This window comes from Tenebrio molitor, chromosome 7, assembly GCF_963966145.1.
Source record: "Tenebrio molitor chromosome 7, icTenMoli1.1, whole genome shotgun sequence".
NCBI lineage: Eukaryota > Metazoa > Arthropoda > Insecta > Coleoptera > Tenebrionidae > Tenebrio > Tenebrio molitor.
This window is the reverse complement of record NC_091052.1, coordinates 3543786-3557492: the sequence shown is the minus strand read 5'-3', so window position 1 is coordinate 3557492 and position 13707 is coordinate 3543786. Positions and strand designations below refer to the sequence as shown.

The 13707-nt window shown below is 40.4% G+C and overlaps 1 protein-coding gene and 1 long non-coding RNA gene across 3 annotated transcripts in view; both read right to left on the bottom strand.

Annotated features, from left to right (window-relative positions):
• Positions 1 to 5363: 5363 nt before the first annotated feature.
• On the bottom strand, positions 5364 to 6387 carry LOC138136027 (uncharacterized). The gene is made up of 2 exons (XR_011161149.1): positions 5797 to 6387; positions 5364 to 5741 (listed from the first exon to the last, which is right to left on the bottom strand). It is a non-coding gene; the product is annotated as an uncharacterized lncRNA (long non-coding RNA).
• A 3207-nt stretch (positions 6388 to 9594) lies between these two features.
• The window catches only part of heca (headcase), a 70491-nt gene continuing 66378 nt past the window's right edge, over positions 9595 to 13707 (bottom strand). For both annotated transcript variants that reach the window (XM_069054998.1, XM_069054999.1), the window contains one exon: positions 9595 to 13658. In XM_069054998.1, coding sequence (XP_068911099.1) covers positions 13485 to 13658 — 174 coding nt within the window. In that variant the 3' untranslated portion in view covers positions 9595 to 13484. The remainder of the gene's footprint in view (positions 13659 to 13707) is intronic.

Below are 13707 nucleotides of genomic sequence, written 5' to 3'. Positions count from 1 at the left end.
TCTGCAAAGTGTCTTCAACAGGAAGCGGTGGAGGAGCAGCTGGCTTCCGCTGGCTTTGCTTTGTCCACTTCCGGTGTGCCCTCGCACAAACACCGACTCCGTCATTCCAGAAGGGCGACAAACCAACCCCTACTTCCCGCTTTTTTCCAAAATGGAACTTAATTTATTCTCTTTCATTTAAAAACATATCATCCTGATACCTCTTTGCAAATTTACAAGCGCTTTTAAATCTTCGGTTAAAAATCTCTTCTCGCTCCGTGCATATTTTATATTTAATCTGCAAACAGAGCTTTGTCGCAATTCGGAAATTCCCTTCTATTTTGATAGGGGACGTGACTCATTTAAAAGTTGATCAGGAGGATATTTACACAAAGGGTAACTAACATTTTTTTTACCTGGGGAATTTTAATTTGGACAATATTTTTACGGGGACTTTATTGCTTCGGTGGTGTAAATTTGGCGACCGCGAGGAACGTCATTGTTTGTAGGGGTACGAGTATGTATTGCGTCGTTAGAGGGGGTCGAATGTGATGGCAACTATTTCGTTTTACAGTTATGGCTGACCACCGCCGGACTCGCATACATTGCCGCCCCCACGGCTCCAAAGCTTTATAGTCCTTTTAATTGTTATAGGACGCTACAGGTTGTCCCAGCGGATTTTAGGGGTTTCTTCCAACCCCCGCTTCTTAATTAAAGACCCGACTGACACTCCCCAACTGTAATCGTCGGCAAAAAATCCTTTTTGGATTTTCAATTTCAAAATTCGCGACGTATCCCAAGGACTTTTCAACTAATTCGAGTGAGCGTGTGTTAGATAAATTCAACGAAAACGGTCCCATTTTGAGGTTTGTTTTCTTTGCAGTGCACCTTGAGAGCCTGTAGATGAAATGCGATTGCCTGCACAGATATTGGGGCAATTGTGGTGTTCAAAGGGTGTGGTCCCTTTAGTATTAAGAGGGTGAATGTTTTCCACAATGCAGCTGTCGGTGTTTCAAACTCGTTTATTTGAAGGACTCAATTTACTTTTGCGAATTTAGAGGCACGACGTGGTTTGCAGGATAACAGATGGGAGCATTTACGTCAGGCGTTAGTGGTTGTCGAGTTCACCTCAGAGTTCCCAGATCTGTCCCGTAGGCTAAGTGGGCTTTTCAACATACGTCTGATTCCGATAAATTCATTGCACCTAATTGAAATCCGGCGGCTTGTGTTGTCGTGTTTAGTTAGATTGATGTATAGCCAATGGGCTAGGATTACGCTGATACGTCTGCTTGATGAAAATATGTGGTGTCGTGGTTAATTTAGCGGACGCATCAGATATGGAGAGTGTGCTAATTGGACTCCATTGACAGAACGAGACAGAACAAGAACAAAACTCCGATCGAATTGTGAAGGAATGCTTGGACTGTAATTGCGGTCATAAATTAAGAAGAAAAAGTGGCAGTTTCGGGTAATATATAACTATATTCAGGACAAAGAAGTAGCGCTGGTGAATCATATTGGCACTCACGTATTCCCCCAATAACTCATACGATATCATCGAAGTTTAGCCATAATCCGATTCGAAGTTGCGCTTTTTATTTGGGACGCCTCCACGTCTCCTGTAACTTTTCCAAGTAGGTAAACGCAAGGAGCAAGGATATTTTAATCAAATGCGCTTTCCCGAACGAAAAGTTAATTTCGCCCGGAAGACGGACGAAGAGCGGAACATGTGCCCTGCTGTCCCCGATATCGTATTTAGTTCCGTTGCAATTATAAAGCCTCCGCCTTGGAAATCCAATCCTAGGGCCGGGGAGCTCACTGATGAAGCCCCGCGGTCCCTCGCCTTGTTGGTATTCATCGGACATGTGTAATCAAGCTCGCATAACTCGTGCCTTTTGAGATCTTCCGAGATCATCCCCGTCCAAATTATCTGGGCTACTTAAAATCGAAACGAGGATTTCATTTTTCGGTCCTTAAGCGGATTGCGAGGGGCGCCATTATCAACCCTTTGCGAGCAAGCTGGAATTAAAAGATTCGACGCGGAGACGTGGTTTTGACATGATTACCCCAGAGGATGCGGTCTTGTTTGGATAATGGGGTAAGAGGTTGTCACCCGATGCCTCGCTTATTAGCATCGGACCCCGACGCTGACCGCGACATTAAGAGATCGTCTTTCCATATCCAGCCCTTTATGAATAATAAACAACGTGGGCGGGGGCGGCCAAGATCCAATTAACTTAAACACAATGAACATAATTTAGGTGGACCGCGGCGCAACAGAGACGTGATGGGCATTTCAGAAAATTCTAAATATGCCAGACAGACTCGTAGAGTTTACAACTACTAAAATTAAAATTGAGATAACCGCAAGCAATATATTTCATGATGCGCAGTATATTCAATCGATAGGGTTTAATTATTCACTTCCACGTTAATTAATTGAAAAAAATAAAATTACGCAGCTAATAAAAAAACATGAAGATCGTAAAAGTTCCCCGACGGCAATCTTCAAGCTGAATTTCTTCTAAAAAAAATATCTTGAGGGCAGAACTCAACTTTTATCCAAGGTACTGTTAATGATCTTCCCCCATTCAAAATTTTCCATGTGGTCGATTTTTACATGACATTTCATTGAAAATTAAATTTCAAATTGTCTGCCAAGTTTTGTTACAATAATAATCTACCCCCTTAATAGTTTATTTTGATCCTACAACATGGATTCATATTCATTTTTGACATCACATTTATTGACACTTACAATAATTGCACTATCAATACCAACCCCTTATTCAATAATCACTAGAACGACGATACAAAATTGAACTTTGTGTAACTGTTTTCAATTACCAAAATGTTCTTTGTGACATTGAACTATATTTTTATACGAGTTGCATAAGACAGTCTGTTGTCGAACGAGAGGGTTTAGGACACAGTGAGCGTAGCGACTTATCTAGTGACTTTTATTTTAATGAAATTGGGTTGGTATTGATGAAACAATGCCATTTCATTGAAAATTAAATTTTAAATTGTGTCCCAAATGTTGTTACAATAATAATCTACCCCCTCAATAGTTTATTTTGATCTAAAACATGGATTCAGATGCAAATGACATCATATTTAACACTGACATTTACTATCAATACCAACCCCATATTCAATAATCACTAGAAACGATACTATAAAATTGAACTTTGTGCAACTCACAAAATGTTTATTGTGACACCGAAATAGAATAAATTTGAGGGGTGATGTACCTACTGGGTAATTTCTTATTAAAGCCCATAAAAATAGCCGAAGCGCCGGAAAGTAAACATTTGTTTGGTGTTGCGTGCAGACGTATTTACTAAATTGTGCAATTTTGGTAATTTGGGGTTGTGTGAATGAACGAAACGGGCGAGTTTATGAGGTAGAACATCGGAACAAATCGAAAACTGCGATCGTTCCGCGTTTTATTCCATCGGTTAACTTTAATCCGAACGCAAATATTCATAAATTTGAAATTGTTAACGCGAACAGAGATTAAAACCCAGACGAACCAATGCAGACAAAAATTAATTAAAACACGTAGAAATGAGAACCGTCTGACGAGTCCGCGTGCAGAATACAAAATATTTGTTAACCTTAGGTGGCGTCCGCCGCATATACATTTCGCTAACTTTATGAACCCATTTTTGCTCAAAGGAAGCAATGCAACGACGTCAAGTATTGAATTTTATTTTTACCGTCGGCCAGACACCGTGCAGAGAAGTTAATTTAACTTATAATGTACAGCTAGAAATTTGAAAATGTTCAACACAAACACGACTCAACGTCTAACTGAAAACTTATTTAAAAATCAAGCGACACAAGCCTGAATTTAAATATTTCGCGAAGATCGTCTTAATTAAATACATGAAGCGCAAGGCAAGAAAAAAGAAAAAAAATTGTGAAGCTCCGGAACCGGCGCCTCCGCCAGAATTGTTGTGTAATGAAATTGTAGACCGATTTAATTAAAACTAGTAGATAGTCACGTAATTTGGGCCGAACTTACCCGTTTCAGTATCGTTTCAGCGAGCTGATGTCATGTGAACCAAATCGAGTTATTCGAAAGTAACTTATGCATTGTTTAGTAATTTAGCTCGACGCCGCAGCTTTACTAGGCGTTAGGGCTTGCCCAGCCCGACCGCAGACTTGGACTTGGGAATGCCTGCCTGCCTGTTATATTAGCTCGCCGCAATAAGAGCTCCTCACATGGACAATGGACCGAATAATGGATACCGAACTATTTGATTTATTCCGCTGAAAACTGACCCGGCTCTAGTTATTGCACGGTGCACTGCGGTTTTGCTCAATAAACGCCAACTTCATGATTACAGCTAGTCGCAGAGCCCAGAGACCTGCAGTTAAAACTCTCGATAAATTTAGACTCTTCAAATTTAAAAACGGAACTTCTTTGTTCTTGCTCAAAATCTCGTGTTTATTTTATCACAGTTATATACGAGTTCCTCTCCTCACTTCCAGTTTATTATTCTTATTTGTTCCCTAATCTCCGATAATATTATCATTTCTTTATTTTTACCTAGACTCATGACATCTTTACTGCCCCAGTGTTTTTAACTCCTCTACCGAATCTGACGTTTCTCTCAACACTGTTAGACAAATCTGCAGTTGTTACATTTTTGTTCGAAATTTCCTATATTTGGATTCATTTATTTTTCAACTGTCGCTGTCACTTATTTTTAAACTCCCTTAGCTGTTCCCCTTCTATCTTTCTTATAGGAATGTCTGATATCAAACAAAGAACTGCATTCTTAACGACGACCTATGAGAGACATCGTTGTTAGTATGCCCATGAAAAAAAAATGATGGGTTGCAAAAGGAATATTTTTTGAGATTATTTGATACACCTCGCAGATAATTGATATGAACCAATAACATTTCAACATTTTTTGAATGACAATCAATCAGATTCTAATTAGTCCATAATCATGCCTTCTCCGCCAATAATTCGCTTTCTTGCTATAATAAGGGATCTCCAGCGATTATCGTACTCTTTTCTCTGTTAGTTTTATGAAAATTACTGTTTCAACAAAATTTAATTTCACATGGGAGATTTTTTGTCTATGATGTTTGGGTTGGTAGTTCCTTAGTTCTGCCATGACCAACTTCATTAAACTATGTTATGGCCATCCCAAATGTCGAAAAAAAGTAAACCAAATGACAAGTCGATGATGGACATAGACAACACAGTAAACTTATAGAACGCAAACTCCCATAGTTTTTTGTGCCCCGACGCCATCTACTGGCTTGTGGTAGGTGCAAAATAAGACACAGCCAGCTGGATATCCTGGCTTTTTTATTTATTTTAATTTAAAGTAATTTATTTATTAAACTAAAAGACAACATTTATTTCGAAGTTATTATTTTCAATCTTTTTCGATACATTTCCATTACATTTTTATAAATTTTGGTTTGGTCTTTCTTTTCCTCAATTGCGGCAAACAGAAATTTATCGCATCCTTGCCTTGCATTGCTTTGCTCTTTATTTTGACATCGAATTTTGCATGAAGTTTTATACGTTTTCGGTACATTGCAACCCGAATTTTGGATCGACATTCTGCCTTTTTATAATTTTGAATATGCTCAGCTTTTCTTATTTTCTTTTTGAGACTTTCACATCATAAGAATTTATATCTTCATCGTCATTACTATATAAAACAGGAGTTACACAATTATAGTGTCTTCAGTAGAAAGGTCGTAGATCAGTAGATCGGATGAAAATTCTATAAAAAGTACTTTTCAGTTAAAATATAATTATCAATATTTTTTTGCTATTACTGGAAGTAAATCTGGACTGGAAAAGGAGGGAAGTTGTATCTTGTATCGAGGGTACGGCCACATTTGTTCGTGTCGAAGTCTTTGCTGGAAAAATGAAGTCCATACACAGTGTAGCTGTTATACCAACACTTTCATAGGCTCCAAAGTATATAACTGCTTGTTACCCGTCTTTTTAATACATTCCATAAAACGCCCAGGATATTTAATTGGATTTGGAAATTTATGGCGAGTTCCACATGGTTTATGATACCTTTGCACGGTGCAAAGTCTCACAATAGTAAATTTATTACTTATGACTTGATATGTCAAAATATAATTTTTTAAATTTTGGCACAAGTTTCCGCGATTTTTATTTTTATAAAACGGCAGCGTCGCCTGACGGCTTGTGGTGGGTGCGTTTTCAAAAAAACGAGGAAAATGCATAGGAGTTTGCGTTCTATAGGTTTACTGTGTTGTCTATGATGATGGAGATGAAGTGGCGATATCTAGTGAAATTTAGAATAACCACACATTTAAAAAGTTAAATACCAGGTTATGTTATATGCCATTTCATTGTCAAAAACTGTCAGTTTATACGTTTTCGTCGTCATAAAAGTATAAACTGACAGTTTTTGACAATGAAATGGCATATAACATAACCTGATATTTAACTTTTTAAATGTGTGGTTATTCTAAATTTCACTAGATATCGCCACTTCATCTCCATCACATGACCAACTTCATTAAACTATGTTAACGAATTTCTTTTCTAGTACCACAAATTTCCCGAAGAACCTCAAACCATTCAGCTCTAACTCCACTGTCGCTGGGAAATTGAAATAAAGGTTTTTCAGAATTGCTACAAATAACGCATTTAATGAGCATTTTCAGAGTTTTTTGATTGACAAAAATTCAAATTTGACGGCAATTTTACCTTGATGTCTAGCAAACAGATGGCACCACTTCATCACTATCCATGACATACTTCATACGAAGCCCATTTTAATGGAATTGGAATTGCCATAACATAGTTTAATGAAGTTGGTCATGGTTCTGCTCTGATTGTTATTGTTTGCAATATGATCACTTTTGTAACCTATAAAACGTTGGATATTCAAGATCCTCTAGCAGAAATTGCGTGATACTGACAATATGACAACAAAAAAACCAACTCTTCCCTTAACTAATAACTACGGGGTGATCAAGAAGGTCTGTTTGAGTTAGAAATGCAATTAAAACATTTTTTTATTCGGCTATTTGCAACACTGCAACCGGATGTTTTGTTGGTTTATTTGACAGATACCTATCTGCCATTCTGACGTGACATAACAACGACAAAATGGTAGGTTATGAGTAAAAATTAACGGTAAAAAGAAGTTAAACTTGAAATACAGAACAATTATCTAAAAATCAACTAAAAGAAATGCTCGAAGTGCTCCCCATTTCGCCCTAATGCTCTAAACAGTGTAAACATAAATTAACTCTTCTTTTCAGGCTCTCGAACAGGTTTACCAGCATGCTTAATTTAATTTGAAATGTCAAATGTTATTTGTCAATGATGTGGCTGTCAGTGTCAAGCTGTCAACAACCGGATTTCCAATTCCAGTTGTATCATTTAAAAAGAAAATTCAGTATTACCTCAAACAGCCCTTCTTGATCACCCCGTATATTGTATTAAACTCTATAATATGTATTCTTTGAGTCACTTGTATGTCAACAAAAGCACCAGTAAATTATTGTGTGTTATGGCTTTTCTCAGCGCAAATACAAAACTGTTATTAAATATTAGGCAGAAAACAATAAAAATAAAGAAACCTTCGAGAAGACGATTTTATTTTTAGCTCATGAATTTAATCAATGTTTAATTACCTTCGTTTCATCTGACTTAATATTATTTTCTTCTTCTGATATTGCTTCTTTCCGTCGAGAAAACACCAATAAAGTAGGAAATACCCGTGAAGGAATCCGAAGGAATAATATTTATGTGTTTAAAATTTTCAAACCGTTCTTCCTCTTGAATATCTTATGGTCAACATACGCATCGCATATTGCAAATGTGCCGTTCCTTATGTCCAGAATGGCGATAAGAGCGCGCCGAATCTGTTAAGTTATTCAAAGACGGGGAGCGCCCCTGACAGATTGGCGTCCCTCTCGTGTCCTGCATACCAAAATTTCGAATCCTAACGAGCCTAACGGACATACCATTCGCATACGAGATTTTCTTAAAAAAAGCGTCCTCGACTTGATTTCGCCGAAGCGAAAACTTCTATTAACAGGCCAAGTTTTACTGGAACTCAATCGGCGACACACATCTTGATAGTGGCACTAATGTGGGGCGTGACAACGAAATTCCGGGAACAGGAATGATTCCGGTGGTAATCCGGTGACGTATATTTGGTTGCATACCAGTCGGAATAGATCGATGGATATTAACTGGAATTGTGCCGCGCGACACCTGCGATCGTGATTATTTTTTGTGAACGAAGTTGTTGGAACTTCTGAAATAATTTATTTATCGAGAGATAAATTTGAAGCAGTGACAAACTGTGAATGCAATCCGGACGCGACTCGGATGGATTCCGCAGGCAATGAATATTAAACAAGTTTGGGACCGGATTATGAAATTAGAATTATGGAGATATCAAACAAAAATACGTCACATGCCATCGTGTCTGACAACAACACAATTTGTCTGGAAATTATCGTCGTTACTTCCATCTCATTTTTACCGGTGCGCGTCTCGTGTTGCTGCATAATTGTCTTGTGTTCCCGGGTGCAGTTGCAAACTTCCGAATTTGACTTGACGGCTGAAATTATTGCATTATCGGTTCACCCCGAATGAAATTTACAACTTTCGAATATCCTGCGTGTGCAATTCCGATAACGAACCGGTCCCCCTTCATCGAATTACAAACGCTCTGTTAAACATTCGATAATTATGAGCGTTGCAGTTCCACAATACGCACAATAAATCCGGACAAGGTGTGCACGTCTGGATTTGCGAGTTGATTACGTTCACAGTGAATAGAATTAATTTCACGAGTTGTGCGCCAAGAAACCGAATATGCGACTGCCGCTTCGGTTTAACCAAGTTAATTAGTTGACCACAGTGCAGACGCTCGCCTTGAGCCGTTGCTCGCAGTTCTCGGCTTTCCAAAATCAATTCACCTGCCGCAGATTCATCTCGTCGTCACGATCCTTGAAAAATTTGGCCCCCCATCTCTTGGGAAATTCAAATTAGAAGCGATGCGCCACTGTGAACCGTAAACTAGAGCCGAAACGCTCTTCTTCCTTATTCAGAGCAAATCGCTGCTGAAAGACAATGGTTCCTCACGAGAGTCCCTGATGACATGAAAGAAGCGTCCCGGGATTGGTGATCTCGTGACTCGACGACCAAGCAGTCGCCGATGCGGACCCCGGTGACAAACGAGGAAGGTCCTGTATGCAGAGTGGCCGCGATGCACACGAATGGCATAGTAAATAGCATCTTCACTGGTTTATCATAGCAAGGTTCGCCGAACCTCGAGGATGCAATCATGAAAACGCCGTTGATAACCGGCAGACGCCTCATACATCAAACTTGATCTCCACATAACGTAAGCAACATGGATTTAAGCCGGAGGAGGTGGTATTGCGGTGACAAAGTTTAACACTTTGAAATTTTGGAATGACAGTCATTCCGCAAGTGGTGAGGCAAACTGTGATGATGAAACTATAAAAGCGGTCTTGTACCGAGACGTCGTTGATTTGCAGTTTTGAATTTTCAAAAACTGTGACTTTGCGGAGTGTTGGTTGGTGAGGTGGGAAGAAATGAAAAACTTTGATTTATAGACAATGGTTATATTTATTACGTTTTAAAAATTTGTAATCCCATTGTATTACATATAAAAAGCCGTCAAAAGCTCGATCATTTTTATGTCATATATTATATTGATATCAAATTTTTCACGCATATAAAAAACATCTCGACTCATGCTCGGAAGTCCATCGTCAGTCCGGCGAACAAAAATCCTCGAATTTTAAAAATTCAACTGAAACTCGTTTTGGATTAATTGAAAATAAATAACCTTTGTACATTCTAAAGCTTACGACATCCGCCGGTCCCACAACGACCCTCCGAGCAACAATTTGTTAGCCTAATGTTACAAATAGATAATTTACAATATACTGAAAGATCCTGACAAATTGCATGCTTCTCCAGCGACATAGGTACTCTAGTAGTGTGAATAAATACATACTCATTTTTATTGTGTGTAATTTGCTGATATGGGGGCCCGCGTTCGCGCTTGCGCAGCGTTCTTTATTTGGCATTGAAATCCTCTCAGGTATGGCACATGTTGCTATCTCTATCCGCAAACGCAACGCAACCGCGACGCGTGACGCCCGCAAAACGTAACCTTTCCCTCGGGCCACGGTTCGGCGCCCGATCACGTCGGACTCCGATCCGGGCGACAAAAAAATTACATAATAAAACCTCTGCTGATATTGCTCAAGCTAAACTCTGAAGAATACATCATCAATAATAATAATGATAATAAAACGGCTCGGGCCGGGGCGGCAGCATTTGTACTCATTCAGTAATCACCGGTTGATTTGTAACTGTCTAGGACTGGGAGTCCTTCGATAACAAGTGGCTGGCGCCGCGCTCTGCTAAAGTAGTGCCGGCCCTATCTAAGGTGCAAGGGGCGGCAATGCAGAGCGCCCGCTTCGCCCTGCCACCCCGCCCGGCCCCTACTACAGTACGCTATAAACATACATAAACTACCTTCTCAACTCTCAACACTTCCCAATAGTAATAATATGTGTAATTGAAAACAGCGAGGGAGCATCCTAGCGGCTACTCTACACCGGCCGCCCCCGAGGACGGCCCTCACACAACTACGACACCGAAACATGGTTACCATTTGTTAATATGTTGTGTGTATTACCAAATTTGTACTTTAAAAGGAGAAAGGGGGACCGCCCCGAAACAACACCCCGCGGATCTGTCAAATACAATGAAAAATGTCACAACAAAAATGATTCCAATTGACCGTCGTCCTGGATTCAGGTCGCTACTAAAACCATTCCAGAAGCGATGGGACCCATCAACTTCTTCGGAATGTTAAAATTGGGATTTGCCAAGTCACGTCGATCGAAAAATTCACTAAACGAACGATCTTTCTGAATTGACCAAACACAGTGTCGGGTTTTAAAAGATGAAGTGACCACGTTTGGGGACAATGAAAAGTGACCACGTTTGGGGACAATGAATTTTGAAGGTCCAATTCAGGAAAGAACGATTTGTACGATATAAAATGGATAATGATGGATGTAAGTCTGTTTGCAAAAGGAAAAATGCTCGCAGGGAGTGGCAGCCATCTACGGGGCGGCCTCGCGTAACGCAAAAGCAAGGGGGCCCACACAACCATGAGACACAACAGGTAAGTTACTACAATCTAGCCTTAACCCACTACCACAAGATGAAAAATTTACGTATAAAACATATCGTTTCGATCATAAAACTTTTTAAGAATTTTCTTCGTATTTTTATGTACAAATTTTATCACTTCGAATCGATCATAACATTGATCGTGATCACACGGAACCGGTTACAACTCTACTGCCGACATAATTCATCTCAAAAAATAACTGTTAGGTTGCGGTTCCACTTAATTCTAATACAGCCGATCGTATAAAAATATATCATCACAAAAATATCGAATTTTTGCGTAGAAAAATCACAAACTTACGATTAGTACGCCAATTAGTGAAAGAACCGATTTAATAGTTCGGGACCCGTCCGAGTCGATCGACCCCACTTCTGAACGGAAGAGTGGGAAATAGTAAATGTGACCGCTTCGGTTTCGGATATGCCCTTCAAAATCGAACAAGTCGATTTGGAAGGGCTCAAAGTCGTCGATCGCCTCATGGTTGGTGGATCGTGGATTAAAGACAGCTAGCTAAAGCGAAAACACACACGGATACATGTCATTATCTACTTGCAGCCAAGCTACGCTAAAAAATACACTATATTTATATAGTGGTGCTCTACGGTACGACCCTTACCCTGATTGCGCCTTCGTGTATGTAATATTGTGCATGGACAGCCTTATCGGAGTGAAGCGCACGGCTCGGCGCGACTGCAACACACGACACGAGAGGGCGCTAAAAACGGTGGTGGTTTTGGGGGTGCCGAGCCGCGCGACAGAGGACGCCGGACCGCCGCCGACTTTGTGTCGTCATGATCAGGAGAAACAAAGGACGAATGGTCGAGCTCTGGCAGCCACCGATTGGTCCTCGCACCAGCTGGGGGTGCCCGCGCCTCTTCAACGACTACACCTACTTATTAATTCGTATTTTATTGTAAAAAACGACTACGAACTAGACTTACGATTAATCGACATATAATACCAATTTGAAAAACTTAATGGATTTTCCGAATTCGAACACGTTATGTACAGTTTTGTCCAAAAAACGACAACATTTAAGGATTCACACACGTAGAAAAGTTAGACCGTGAGTTAGGCCTCGATAACAAGAAGCGGGTGGTGGGAGTCTTACGGGCTAGTTTAGAGTTAGGGGGGCATGCAGTTTTACCACTACGCTAAGGGACACTACTACTGCTACGCTCGCTACGGTACAGAAGCTCGCTCGCACTCGCGCAACATATCTAGTCGGTCGATGTGTAGTTTGTTTGTTTCAAAAAACAACATAAAGCTTTGGCTAAACGGAGATAGGAATTATTTTACCCTCAACAATCGATTATATTGTTATCATTTATATAAAATTTGCAAAAGTAACGAACGGTTTGTACTTGAAGCAATTTCCTAGATCCGCCATCTTCATCATCGTAATCACCATCATCGAGTTTAAGAGGTATTCGCGGATAATCTGAGCGGCTGAGTTCTTTGTACGTCCGTTTCTGGAAGGCTACGGGTGCAGCAGCGGGATGAAGTGGCAGTGTGCTACTCGCAGGGAGACCGACTGAGTCCCTGAACCCATCACAACAACGACGAATAACGGGACACGCGAGCGAGACCCATTTCATGGCCCCGCACCTTTCACACCTATCACTAATTATTGGGACACAGCAATTATATCATTTTTATTACTATAGTATTATGTGTTACAGTTATTAAGTAATAAAGCGATCGTTACGATTCGCAAACGTAACCAACACAGTTGCCTCTACAATAACGCTAACCTATAATTCAAATTAAAAAAAAAAAAAAACAAACAAAACTAGCAATTATAACCAAATAAAGAAAAACTCAAACGGGATTGCTTCCAAAAAGTTTACTCAGTTCGACAAGACCTGCTTTAGCGTCAACTGAATTCGAGCTAGAAATTAAGATAACTATGATCACAATGTCATTCCTTTGATAAAAAGACTTAAGTTGAATATAAATTCACTAAAACCTAACAAACATATAATTAATAATAAACTAATAACATAACGGTTTTTATATGCGACATATGTCTGGGGGTCGCTTCCGACCGCGCGTTCTGGAACCGCCCCCCAAAAATAAATGCAATATAAAATGCAACAACATAACAAAGAAAACTAAGTCCGTCTACCGGGCTCTGGTGAGCTGAAGACGGCAGAACTCGTCGAGGCGCAGGCCGGCCAATTCGCGCCACAGCAACCCCAAGTCCAAGTCCATGAGATCCGGAGGTGGCGTCGGAGGCGTCGGCGGTGCCTTCGCGAGCGAGGCGGGGGCCGCGGGCTATGGCCACAACTGCAGTGACCGTATCGGCTGGCGGGTGTAACAATACGCCAGAGGTTTCACGAAGTGCGTGTCGAAACTGTGGCAATGAGGACACGGCACTATGTGACTGTAGTCGCTGAAGAAATTGAGGCGTTGGGCGGGATGCAGGACCGGCTTGTAGCACGCATTGCACTGCAACAAATTTAACAGTAACAGTCTTCATTCGTTAGGCAGGTCGACG